This window comes from Lasioglossum baleicum, chromosome 11 (genome assembly GCF_051020765.1).
Source record: "Lasioglossum baleicum chromosome 11, iyLasBale1, whole genome shotgun sequence".
Lineage (NCBI taxonomy): Eukaryota > Metazoa > Arthropoda > Insecta > Hymenoptera > Halictidae > Lasioglossum > Lasioglossum baleicum.
In genome coordinates this window covers 11036840-11050751 of record NC_134939.1, presented here as the reverse complement: position 1 = coordinate 11050751, position 13912 = coordinate 11036840, and the positions used below count along the sequence as shown (strand labels likewise).

The 13912-nt window shown below is 37.9% G+C and overlaps 2 protein-coding genes and 1 non-coding gene across 8 annotated transcripts in view; all 3 read right to left on the bottom strand.

Moving 5' to 3' along the window:
- The window catches only part of Krt95d (phosphofurin acidic cluster sorting protein KrT95D), a 58499-nt gene extending 49015 nt beyond the window's left edge, over positions 1–9484 (bottom strand). For 2 of the 6 annotated variants that reach the window (XM_076433443.1, XM_076433445.1), the window contains exon 1: positions 9244–9484. In XM_076433443.1, the coding sequence (XP_076289558.1) occupies positions 9244–9347 (104 nt within the window). In that variant the 5' untranslated portion in view covers positions 9348–9484. The remainder of the gene's footprint in view (positions 1–9243) is intronic. The other 4 variants (XM_076433449.1, XM_076433446.1, XM_076433447.1 and 1 more) reach the window with 4 other exon arrangements.
- Positions 9485–10760: 1276 nt separating this feature from the next.
- Positions 10761–13187, bottom strand: Yif1 (Yip1d-interacting factor 1). Its single transcript, XM_076433456.1, has 4 exons — positions 12962–13187; positions 12575–12660; positions 11684–12022; positions 10761–11624 (listed from the first exon to the last, which is right to left on the bottom strand). Exons 1-4 carry the CDS (start codon positions 12990–12992, stop codon positions 11100–11102), a joined length of 981 nt encoding a protein of 326 aa, XP_076289571.1. The 5' UTR covers positions 12993–13187; the 3' UTR covers positions 10761–11099.
- Positions 13188–13619: 432 nt separating this feature from the next.
- Trnac-gca (transfer RNA cysteine (anticodon GCA)) lies at positions 13620–13691 on the bottom strand. Its single transcript has one exon. It is a non-coding gene; the product is annotated as a tRNA-Cys (tRNA).
- Between the last annotated feature and the right edge of the window lie 221 nt (positions 13692–13912).

Here is a 13912-nt window from a genome sequence, read left to right as displayed (position 1 = left end):
TGGGTTTGATGCAAATTCTGATCCGGTTACGACTCGAGATAATAGCGTTTATTTGATCACTTCACAGGCTCGAATCGCGGGGAAGCACAGCTAGCAGCGTCGGAGTAATACGTAGATACTGGCTGTCTGTCGATTGGAACAGTAAATCCCGGAGGAATGATCGTAAATGTGTAACATGGCAATAGTCCTCCATGAATTACGGGCCGTAAATGTTCGAATCGGTTAGCCCGTACACCGCTAAAAGAACGCTATTGCCGGGAAATATTTATCGTCATTCACACCGACCAAGATTTGCAAACACCCCCACTCGATTAATTGTTTCGAACCGCTTCTGCCTCGGAAAATCTGGCCAAGAACATTAATTACACTAACTATTATTGAACTACTGAATCTGTCTGGATGAAAACTAAACATTTATGGCGATTCACACTATGTATTTCCTTCACATGTTTCGCATGTCTGCTAATTTTTAGCCTCGTACATCCAGCTCTCCTCTCTGCAGAAACGCGGATAAGAAAATTTGAACGTGAACAAATATTGATTCTATCTCCGAGAATTTTCTTGCATCGGTTTTCTCCGAACGGCTAGACCATTCCTTGCAGAGAGAAACTCTAAAATTTCCTAATTATCTCTTCCACCGCAGCAAAACAATAACCTATTGACACGAACGGCATGCACCTAATTAAAAGTCCCGTTCAAACTTCTAAAAAACCATTGCCATCAAACTTCCCGGCAATAAGGGTAATTTGCACACTGTGCACAATGGGAGTACCGCTCACCCTAGCTCCATTTATGATTCGTGTTCACCTGCACCGTCTATGGCCACCTGCTATGCACCTCACTATCTGCGCGATGCAGTTCTCCTTTCTGCATCCCCTATTACGAGGTTGATACGATTTCTCGAAATCTTTGCAGAATCCAATCACAACGATTATCTAGTGGAAATCTTGCGGATTTGATCAATTTATGAGAAAAATGAGTGGGCGCTATGTAAAGCAGTGAAAAGATTAGCAGGATTAGAGGATCGTTATGCAATTGTGAACTTCTTAAAATCGGCGAAGGAAGAAGGAAATTTTTATCTGGCTTCTATGTCTCGCAATTGCTGGAGACCATTTTTATTTGGCTTCTATGTCTCGTGATTGATGGTGGACATTTTTATTTGGCTTCTATGTCTCGCGCAATTGATGACGACAACTTTGGATAAACATCTACAGTCTAATTTTGACTTTCGTGTATTTACAACAGAAACAACTTTTCACTCCGACGTAAAAGTTGAATAAAACCGAAACAATATACGGAAACGAAAACTGAAACGTTAAACTTTACCGCAGCAATCGTCCAGCGTATCAACGCAAAAATGTTTGTTAAATCTCGTCACAGAATTCACTGGCAGCAAAATATAAAAATCGTTTTATTTCCCTCGTGTATCTCGCTCTGATACTTTTCGAACATTCATTGTCGCCGAATCTATGAAATAGATATTTGTATTCCACTTGAGTGTTTACGTGTGCTCTGTTTACCCGATTTTCGTAAATAACTACGCTGACGTGTTTCATGTATCCCGTTACCAGAGTCGTCGGATCAGGGGAATTGACTCGAATCGAGGGGAAACAGTTACCCCCTCTCTGCCGGTACCGGATTACTCACGTGACCGAGCCGCGGCGGAAGAAGGGGAAGGTAGAGTGCAGTCTTTAAAAGAGAACATACTTCTCGCCGTAGTCACACGGCTATGCATACGCGGTATAGAACGTTAGTGTACCATAATTTCGATATCTGCGAGATTATACGTAGTCTGGATAGCGCGGTACAAATTTTTAGGATGCACTTTAGAGGCTTACCGATAAAAATGTCACGCTATTGTCCCGATATACGCGGCGCATGATGGAGCACTATAAGCATAAACATCGTTACAACGGCAATGAAAGCGTTGAGCGTGCACCACGATATTACAAATTGGAAATAAGGTTCGAGATATTTTTTACGGCGACGTTGTAACGGCAGACAATTATCGTTTACTCGAAACTCACTGTTCCCGTTCGGCCGCTGCAAGTTGAGACGGCGACAAAATTAATACGCAACAGCAACGGCCGATTGAATTACACGTGTTTTCTTCACGTGCGCGCGCTCGTGCGATTTCTGCAGGAGCCGGCACACGTACCTCAAGAAATTAACGGCGATGATTTATTACCGAGATACCGTAAAAATAGACGCCGCGGAGATTCGCACGCGTTCCGTGTGCCACCAATACAACAATAAATAGCTCGGAGAGTGTTATCGGGAGCCAGAAACGACAACCGAACACGGTGAAAACACGATAAACGTTACACATCTGGTTACGCGTTTATTATGTTTTTGACCCCGATGTCGGGCCCGGACTCTTGCCAAATTTGTAGCTCGTAATTCTGGGGAAGTAGTCGCACATGAAAAATCATCACTGTTCTGTAAAAATGACTTTTTTCATATTTTACTGGAGGATTTAATAAATTATTTCAATCATGAGGGCTGTTGAAATACATTTTCGAACAAAATAATGAAAAAACACAGCAACGTCGAAACAAAGAACTACACCCACAGAATGTCATGAACTCCCCATAAAAAAGGCGAATGGAGTCGCAAAATGTGCGTCATTCCAACCGATAGAGAATCGATTCCCGAGGTCGAGCGTCCACCGAGCGAAAAAGCTTACATCAACAGCGTCGCTGAGTGTCGAGAAGAAGAAACAGACCACGATTGATATTTTGCAGGCATCGTGCACGACAGATAACATCTTCCCCCGGTTGGGTGGTGATTTGCGATTAGTATACCCGTCCGGTCTCGGTAAAACGTAACCGAGCCGAGGTCGCATTGAATACGATTCACGTATTCCGCTCGGGGGACCGTGCTCGTTCTCTCTGCGCCGCGAAAAAGTTCCCAGGCGAGAGGAAAACAAGTAATTTATCGTTTCAATTTCAATGAATGGCCTGCTCTCGGGCCTCGATGATCACGTACCTATCTATCAAATTGACTCTTATCACTCTATTACCGGTCGAATCGTTCCTGGCCGATTTGTAGCGAATATTTCACGGCCGAGCGAAATGCCGTGCGAAAATGCCCTGCGACTTTGACGGACTTTGTGAACTTGCTATTATTTATACCGTGACTCTTTTATTAATATTCGGATAATTAAAAAGACTAACTTTTTTAATATTGGAACATATATCAATTTAGTACATGACGTGAGAAAGACATCTTTAAAAAATTGCAATTGGTCGGAATCGTACAGAAAATACTAAAGATTGTTCACCACTTTTTGTGGGCTTACGTTAAAAATTTAACTCTTTGCAGTCGGAGCTATTTTAACTTGAAAATTAAACATTTCTTCCGACGTAGAATATTTCTATTGTGTATGAAGTTTTTCGTTTCATGGATATGTAATTGATATAATATCTCATAAAATACTTAAATGTGTAGTAATGTGAACATGATAATGTAAAGAATATTAAAAATAATGGTACATCAATTTTTTGTGTTGACTCCGAGTGCTTCGACTGCTAAGGGTTAAAAAATACGTTTTCTAAATAAAATAGCAGACAGTGAAAAATGATATCACGAATAAGTATGAAAAGGGAAATTCTACAAATAGAACGTTTCCCAGCACGTTTAGAATTAAATCGAAGAAACCATATCGCAAAGTTAATGTATTCCCAGGCTAAGCGCAAGTGTACCGACCGTTATCTCGCAAAATATGGAAGCACACTTTCTCGGTGTATTATGAGTCCGGTACCGATGCTCAGAATTACTTACGCATACAAAGGAATTAGTTTTCTCGCGCATTCCCACGTGCTTACATTTCACTTACAGAGCCATTAATAATAACACCGGCTAATTAGGATCCAGACGAGAAGAGACTACCGCCTGAAACAGCATCGGTCAGACCTAGCCGCGGCCCCGCGTTCACGGCTCGTAAACCATTAAGAATTTTATCAGAATTGTAAATATTTCTCAAAGGCCGCTTCGCATGAGGAAAGATTCCGTGAAAGCTGGAACACGACCGTGAATTATTCAACGCGAGAAACGATCCGGGATTGATCTCTGCCCGCGGGGACCAATCCGGTCCGTAACTTTTGTTTTGATAGACAATCGAGTCGCCGATGTGGTAATGTTCTTCGAAACAGAAGAAATTGTCGACGATCACGGAACCGAAAGATACAAAAAGCGACTTATGGAGTTCGGAAAGAATACAGTAAAGTATCTACAGATAAACCCTGGGGCCCTTGCTGTTCCTTAGATAATGTAGGACTACAGAGCACTAAATACAGTTCGAATTACAGTGGGTGTACACTTTTTAAAAACTAATAACTTTTTTATTATTGTACCAAACGCGACCTGATTTTTTTATAATCAATTAGAAGCATTGGTTTACGAAATATGTGAAATTTTCAGCATGTGTATAACTAAACTTAAATTTTCATTAAGGGCCCAAATAAAAAAGTTTTAAAAAATGCCTTTCTTATTCTTGCATGTGACCTTGTAAATTATAATTTTTGGAAAATCTTTATTCCATGTCATTTCGTAAATCAATGCTTCTAATTGATTATAAAAGATCAGGTCGTTTGGTACAATTATAAAAAAAGTGATTAGTTTTTAAAAGGTGTACGAATACTTTGTACACCCACTGTATATCGTGTTTAGTGTCACTTTAATCAGAAAAATGAAGTAGCAAAATTGAAAAATATTTATTGCCGCCTATTAAGCAGAATTGGATGGAGAAGACACGTTCCTCGCGACATCAGCGAGTTTTGCAAATTGTGATATGCGTTCTGCATCGTCGCGGTGCTCCACATATTGGGAATTACACGAAACGTCGAGCGAGAGTTTCCGCGAATGCTTTTTCGCTCTTTGGCCCTCGGCTGGAAATTGCGACGATTTACGACGGCATTTCTGGTGAAATGCAAGTTTCCTCCTTTCGTTTAACTTGCTTAGGTAGTAAATTCAGGCGTCCATCGGCGACCAACAGGTGGACCGCGTACATCGCGAGGACTGCTTCCGCCTATGTAAGGCATAATGTTTCGTAGATATTGCGGGCGTTAACGAAGCTTTGTGTCGGCAGTTTCTGTCGAACCTAATTGCAATTTGCGCGGTTAGAGCAAGTTTCTGCTAATGCGATTCAGTATCTCTCACATGTGACAAACTTGGATGCAGTAATAAAAAGATTATTTTATCATCATTTCCGTGGACAGTTTTTCAAGAACTGAAGTAGAACTTCGTTTTTTGCAGTGGTCTTTTTGTTGTATTAGCTTTCGAGAATTTTTACAGATGCATATTCATACAAGAATTCATTACTTTCAATTTTCCGAACAATTCTTTGCAATTTCCTGGTGATTTATGGCTTACCGCGTTTAAACTACACGTTCCTAAATAAAAATGCTCGTGCTCCACATCCAAACGTTTCTCTGTATAAATATGTATGGATTAAAAACTTTCAACCACTCTGTACAATTCGATGAATTTTATAGACTACTGTGTTTGGAACAGAAATAGAGTAGTTTCGAATGGAAATCGTCTCATATAATTGCAGACCAAAAATAACCACACCATTTTCAAATTCCATTGATAATTGCTCGGAACGTATGAATTGCTCAATGTCTTGATAACGAATCGCCTCCGGAGTCCGGAGAAACATTCACATCAACGTTAAATTCCTCTGTTATCATAAATCTTAAATAATGCGTAAAAAAGTTCCTCGCATTATCAATAATTACCACGTAAAAAATTATAAAATTTCCATACAATGTAGTCTAACAATTTCTACGGTGTTGAATCTCCATACAATTGCGGAATAAACTATCACGAAGGAGCTGCACGGGTAATTATCGCAAAAGACCTTCGTGCCGAATGGAGAAAAAGAAGTGAGCTACTGAATGTCTTCGGTGATTAGCTCATTCGAGATTACTTTATATTGAAACACGTTCGAGACTTCGAGGAAATGATTAAATTCTACAGGTTCCTTCGTCTGTGCAGACACGGGATTTCTCGGAAGAGTTCCAGGGACCCGAACGAAATCGAATTCCAAAGACAATTCGTTTGAATTGCACTTTCAACTCCCCGGTGGACTAAATTAGAGCATTGTAACGCGTTCCCGCGAATCAATGGGTTCCGAGCGGCCAATCAGATCGCAGATAAGCTTGTCCAAACAAAAGGGGATTGTCTTAGGAACCCGATATACAACCAACTTCCGAAACCGAATCGCGGTTGACACGACGGACCGGGGCTTCGACGAAGATTTAATAATCCATCCATCGAAATTTAATAATCCATCCATACCGAAAGGTAGTCTTACAAATTCAACGATTCACAATTTTCCAGTTTCTTAAAGATATCTTCAGTTAAAATTGATGAAAAGAAGTTACCTCAAACAGAACAGTTTAATAAAACTTTCTTTTAGGATTACTATTAAGGATTACTATTAATATTTTATATTGAGAAGTAACTCCTTTCAAATTTAACGATTCGCAACTAATTTTCCAGGCTCCTAAAGAAATCCTCGGTCACAGCCGATGAAAAGAAGTTGCCTCAAGCAACGCAATCGAATAAAACTTTCTTTTGGAGTTATTGCATTAAGAAGAGAATTATTATCCAACATTCTGCGTACAGAGAGGTAGTTCTTTTAAATTCAATGATTTACAACTTATTCTTCAATTACATTAACCAGGACTCTATTATAAGCAATCTACTAAAACTTTCTTTTCGAGTTGCTATCGAGAGAATTATTAATATTTATGTCACATTTTAAACAGATATAATTTTCTTTCAATTAACAACTGTAAAGAAATTATTCGGCTACGTTACTTGAAACAACTGTACCAAGCTAACTTTTGACGGCTCAAGACACCCGAAGGGTAATCCCTTTTACAGTCCCTAACAGTTTGCTCTCATAAATGCTTATCGACTCATTAATTCACAAGGATCCAAAACATGAAGGTTTCCAAAGTTATTCACTGTAGGGATTAGTTCGATAAGAAATCATAACAGTCCCCCTCGAGCCAGTAAACGAGATTAAAAGAAAATCCCTTAGAGTATCTTAAACCGATAAAGTGAGAAATGATCGTTTGATAATTCTCGATAAGAATAATGTCCTCCTATAAATAGATTCCTCCAAATATCTAATTGGTTAGCCTATCGCTACAACAAATGATACGAATATAAAAATACAGTCTGAAACATACCACGAACGCAATAGCAAAATTATTTCAGCATGGTCTTTTTATAGTTCCTCGGAACCGATGCGTCGATATCGCAATAACAGAAATGGTTACCGTGAACATAAGAGTTAAATCGAAACCACTGATATTTTCGATGTGCGGCAATTTCGATGACCGCTACCGTGTAACAAGTTTAACGACTTGTTCAACCTTCGAGGCTTCGGTGTTTGAATTTGAATTATTTATTGCTTTTAACGCAGAAGTGCGTTGCAAAAAAATACGTACAGATGCTTGCGTCACAATAGGCAATCGGATAGGTGATACATATGTACTTTCGATGTTGTGTCGCATAATGTAACTTGATGAACATAATTAACATAATTTTAACCATAAGACCTGTTTAATCCTGATATTGAGGCTAGGCACACAAGCAAAAAAATTGGACACAGGTTAAAATGAATCCTCATTATTAGACAGCGGATTTTATGCATTTATAACGAAAATTAATAGATGTAGTTGGAAAAGTTTAAAGCTATTTTTATATTATTTTCAACCTATTAAATGTATTAAGAAAGAAAATAAATTTCTATTTCACTGCAGTTTATTGCAATGCAGGTAGAAAATTTTTATTTTGCATAAAGATCCGCTGTCTACCCGTTATTTTCATTATCCTCTAAATAAATTGTTGAACACCGCTGAATTATGTAATTTAATCATGATTTTAAAATAAATCTAGATTAGAAGGTGTCCCCCAGAATTGGTACACCTTAGTAGACCTACTAGACGTAAAGATCAAATTGTGTACAGTGTGCGTTATTGTGACTTGTAGTGGGTACTTGAAAGTGTAATAAACTGCTAAACAAACTGCTAGGTCAACGAACATTTTATTTTGAAGATCGTACTCGCGATGGTACGTTTCAAAATAAAACAAGACTATTTTCTGTTCCCTCCAGTGTTACATACTCGTACACATACACTACCGCTCAGAAGTATCCGGACACTTCCTTTATCTCTACAAACGAACAATTTTGGCACTTGTAATTATTATTATTATGTATATTGTGGTATCATAGCACAATAGAATTTATTTTTAAGTACGAATTATATAATGAAAATTCAATAATATAATTTCTATCCACAACTACGAAATCTAGTGGAACGGTCTCGATGCTTGAAAGGGTTTCAAGTTTCACTTTCTTTCATTTCTAAGGTGCAGAGCGAAATCAGAGAATTTTTCGATACAAATACTATTAATAAAATACTAATAGTCGACGAATATCTCGTATTTAATCTTAGTCTAAGATTGGTAAGTTTCCACATAGGTAGTTTTTAACTTAAAACGTTAGATAGTCCATAAGAAAGTAATAAAGATCGATTTTAGTCACTATTACATTTTAGTCTATTACGCATTTCACAAGTGTCCGGATACTTTTGAGCGGTAGCGCAGATTCGTCTGTGTATCATGTTCGCAAAGTTCACGCCTAAGCATTTACCGCTGCACCGTCGCGGGTTTTGTGTTATCCAGACTACGTTTCCACGATTCGCAGATTGTTTGCGGACTTTTGTTTACTCGAAACGATTGGGGACCGAAAGAGATGGTCGGAGGTTAGAGGCGGGCAATCGGGTTTAGACGGATGACAGTCTCGGAGGCCGATAGCGGGCGCGATAAGATTGCCGAGAGAACAAGGATCTAGATTACGATCTGCGTTCGTCGATCTGTCACGTCCGATTGACAGCTAGCATCCAGCTATACACACAGAGCGCGCCACGCAGTCCCCAGCCCCGACACGCACTCCGAATAACCAATGGCGCGTGTATGTCTTTCTTAAAAGAAACACGTTAATCTCGCGCAAGGTCGACGTCGCGCGCGACGACAGACGCCCTTGAGACAAGGGTGCGAACGGAAAAATGCGAACGACACTCCGTGAAAAAAGGGCGTGTGAATGCCCGCCGAGAGAGTCCCTGGCGTCCACTGGTGTAGTGTGACACACGGCTGTTAATGACACGAATGTCTCGCGAAAAACACGGGCCGACGTTTAATCGGCCATGGATTATCGATTACCTGGGTATGCAGTCCGGTGCCGTACGATCCACTTCCCAGGTGGCGAACAGCTTCATTGGAACGGGCCGGGTGGCCGGGGCTGTCGTCTTCGTACGCTCCGCCATTTTTGGCCCGTCGGCCCACAAAAACACTCCCCACACCTTCAGTTCACCGCGGCTCGCGGCTGACTGACTAAGCCCGCTCGTGGCGCCATGCGAACACACGGCTCTCGGCCGACCCGACGAACGACCACGGAAACACACGAAGATACCTTCCGTACGAACCGTAAAATAAACTAGCACGAATTGGATACAGTCATAAACCCAAAGAAACAACGTAGACTACGCATACGCAAAACACAGGAAGGTTAGTGGCTGGTTAGTGGCTTATGAAATCTATTGTATCGACGTCATTGAGTATAATACTAGAGGTGAAACTCGTATTGGAATCTTCGATCGTATATAGATCAGCTGTAATATCTTTGTAGTTGTAAGGAAAACGCCGCATGTCACAATTTCAAACAATTTGAGTTTGTGCAGAGTACATATATGATTTACGTATTTACCAGAAAAAAGTCATGGAAACAAATTCGCAAGGCTCAAAAAATATCGAAAGTGAAAGCAGAGATTCTCTGGTGAAAGTATGTGACCACAGAATAATTATTTGAGCCGTGAAACCGTAAATATTCAGGGTGTACCGAAATGTTGTACTTTCTTGAAAGGAGTGATTCCTAAGGTCGTTTGAAGTTACCTTTTGTTGCGGAGTTATTAACGAAAAATGCGGACCAATCAGAACGCGGTTACAGCTTGATGACTGGTCGTGTTTTTCGTGAACGAAGCGACGAAGAATATTTTCGCAAAGGAAAAAGTCCTTTCAAGGAAGTATGTAAGTACTTACAACATTTTTCGACACTGTATAGTGAGCAATAGTGAGTGATTGATTGATTTACTTCTGTACAAAGTTTGTGGTTGCTGTCTTTTGTAGTTCACTAACTCATGGTTTTATTTTGGCAGAGGGCGTAAGACAACCACTGATTTTTAGCAGAGTCGGTATTTCAGATTATATTTCATAAAATTCTGCATGGTGATTGGTCTAATCCTAAATATTTTCGATGAAGAAAAACTTACTTATATAGTTAAATTGTTAGTAACATTGAGAATAATAAAACCTAAAACCCTTAGTAGATCTCAAAATTAATTTTCAGTAGCACAATTGTTCCTAATCATTCCTAATTTACAATTTATCTCTACTCGTATTTAGGTTGGATGCACCTGAAATATTCTTCTTTGTACATCCAATGAATGTTCGAATTTTAAAATTATCGAAAAGCTTAGGGCTTAGAACATATCCATACTTTCTTCTAGAAATTATCCGTAGTCTACTTATGAACTTTATAATGAAATGGACGATTGTACTATAAAGTAGTATGTATTATTCTAAAAAATTCTGTACACTTTTGTAATCTATGTAAATTGTAAATATTTCTAGAACATTATACGCTAAGCCGCGAGTTACATTGGTAAATCAGCATACAATAATTGCAAAAAATATGTTTAATATCATTATTTACTATACATATTATCATATTACAAAATTTAAAATACAGAAAATAAGATTTCGTACATATGAAAACTTTATTTAATAAAGCCTAATCAATTCTGTACAAGGTCATGTAAGACATTTAGAAGAACTAAAATGATGTATAATTTTGTGACAAAAAATAAAGTGAAAAAAATACTATTAAATATAATAGGATTTTTCAATTACCACTAATGTTTCTGAAGAACTTTTTATTACAAAATGCATAGGTGACATGAAGAATCAAATAAATATTTGTATCCTGTATCTCAAATCATTTTTCCAGTTACCTGACACGATTAAATAATGTGATGAGATAAACACCACATTAGCACAGGTTGGGTACCCGCCACAAAGAACATAAAATAGATTCTCCTTTTGTTACCGGATGCTGTGTACGAGCTGTCGTTCCTCGGAAGGACTCTTAACTTTAACGACCGTGTAACAAAAAATGCCAAAGATGCACAGCAATACAGCAAAGTCATGTAATAACCGAATGTACGAAAAGCTAACGAAGCCAGTAGAGCCGCATTGATTCCGACGTATTTATAGCCACAGTAAGCCAACAAATCTAATGTCGAAAGACTCGTTTCGAGATGCATAATATAGAGACTCACAACCTGCACTAGAATTTCTACAATATTCCATGCGAGAGCGGAACTGGCTAATGTACTTAGTGGAGTGAAGCGGTCCTGAATCCCTGAGACTAGCGCAGCTATAACTATGTATGTCACAAATGCCATAGTTGGAATATACATATCCAAGGCGTTTTTCTCGAAGCGTGGTTGCAATGGTATGTCCTGCTCATACCTGACAGACCAATCCTGTTGAAAAGATCATTAGCTCACACTCGTATAGAAATCATTAGATCTGCAAAACTTACTTTCTGAGAAAATGGGAAGAGCAGCAACGACAGTTTCGTAAGAACATAGTTTGTGTCCACGGCAAAGTAGTACTTCAAAGCTGTGAGAGGCACGTATTTCTCGAATTTCTGACTTCCGTATCCCATCAAAGCATTACCGTATTGCATAGCCATGTTTGTAACTACTGGTTCCGCGAATAACTGTGTCGTAAATTGTGGTGGATATTGTTGTTCATTGGGTGGAATATTTTCAGTAGGAGGATAGGCTTGCATTGGCACTGAACTAAATCCGTATGGCGGTGGCTGTTGTGGAGGCACATTATAGCCATATTCTGGTACCATGCCATTGTTCATAGGAACCTGTTCATGAAAATGCAATGCATGACTCGGTGTACGTGTTATTATATATTGGATGATTGCAAAAGTTTGTGTGCCTCAATCTCAGAGAGCTCAATAACTTTTTTGAAGTAAATCATGCAGATTTTACAAAAAAAGGAATCCTCGAGCTTGTAAAATGCTAAGCAACACTTGTATTAGGTTGGAACAAAAGTTCGTAGCATTTTTAAATCAAAATTCAAAGATAAAATTAAGATATTTATTCATAGGTTTATTGAATAACATGATAAGTTACCTAAAAAATAGCAAAAAGTAATAGAAGAGAATGGAAAATATGTTATTGAACAAATCTCTATGTATAAATATCCTAATTATATCTTTGAGTTTTAATTTAAAAACGTTACGAACTTTCGTTCCAACCCAATAGATTAATAAAACTGTTCTTTTAACATGTAATCGCTTGGGTTTTATTTTCACATCAGACACGAACTTTTGCAATCATCTAATATAATTTTATATACGTGTGTCATGCCTTTGAATAGATAAATTTTATGGAATTCTAACACATCATTTTACCTGTTGATTATACATGTACGGGCTTTGGGGCGCAGATGTAGGAGCTGCTATACCAGCAGATGGATCCAGTATTCTTTTAGGTCTCCCTGCGGAAATGATTATTACATAAGTTGTACAATCATATAAAATTGAATCTGTACTTTCCATATGGACTTATTTCAACACATAATTAACGACATATACTAAATAAAGAGTGCACAAGCATCATAACCTCTTTGATTTGCCAAATGACTGTATGCGTTGTAATATTACATTTTGTCAACGCTACTGTATACTTGAAATTAACGTTCGTAGATTTACTTTGATACAATTTGACAAATGCAAAATGTAAATTATAATGACAATACACAAAATACGAAACATATTCGTTCATACTCGTAAACTTACCACGACGTGCACTCGAATGATTATAATTCATTCTGTTTCAATTGATCTTCTTAATTATTAGATAAAAACACTTAATTTTATTGCTAACTTGACAGCCTGCGGTTAGAATCCACTATTTGCACAATGAAAATTGAAAACAATTCACGCTACACGTCGCCATACTCCGTAATTCATGAAGAAGTCCCCCACTACGATGTATTATGGTTCTGTCATCTTCCACGTTTCTTCAATCACTGTATCAACAAAGATTTTTATTTATTTTACAATTATAGTGTGTTTAAAAAATGAGTTATTCAGATTCATAATATGTATTTAAAATAGATACTACAATTTAGATTTGGTTGAGTCTCATTTATGTAATGACAGACACGTGAATAGTGGACCTACTGATGTTAAATAAAAATCTATCGTATTGCGATATCAATATTAAATACAAATAAAACAATAATATTAAAATGCATATGTGAAATTAATTTGAAATATATTCGTAGTAACAGATATTACATTTATCACAGAGCTTACTTTGACATAAAAAGCGATCATTAGTAACGCATGAATATATTCTGAAATTATTATTAATATATTATTAATTTATGGAATAATGTAATAAAAAAGAATGTCATAAAATTTTACTGTTTTCGGATAGAAAAAGAAATTCAGGGGGCACCCGGGTTTGAACCGGGGACCTCTCGATCTGCAGTCGAATGCTCTACCACTGAGCTATACCCCCAGTTGTAATACTGTTTTCAAAATCGGCAATTCACTTGCACTCGCAATCCGTGTGTGTACACATCATTCATTTATAGAATTATTTATTATACGATTTCTAATTATTAAAATTATTGAAATTTACATTCCATTTGTCCCGAACATAACAATTATATTTTATACACTTTCTCTTATCAAATGAAGTCACAAGTTTATTGCAAAGAAAATATTATTAAATCCGAA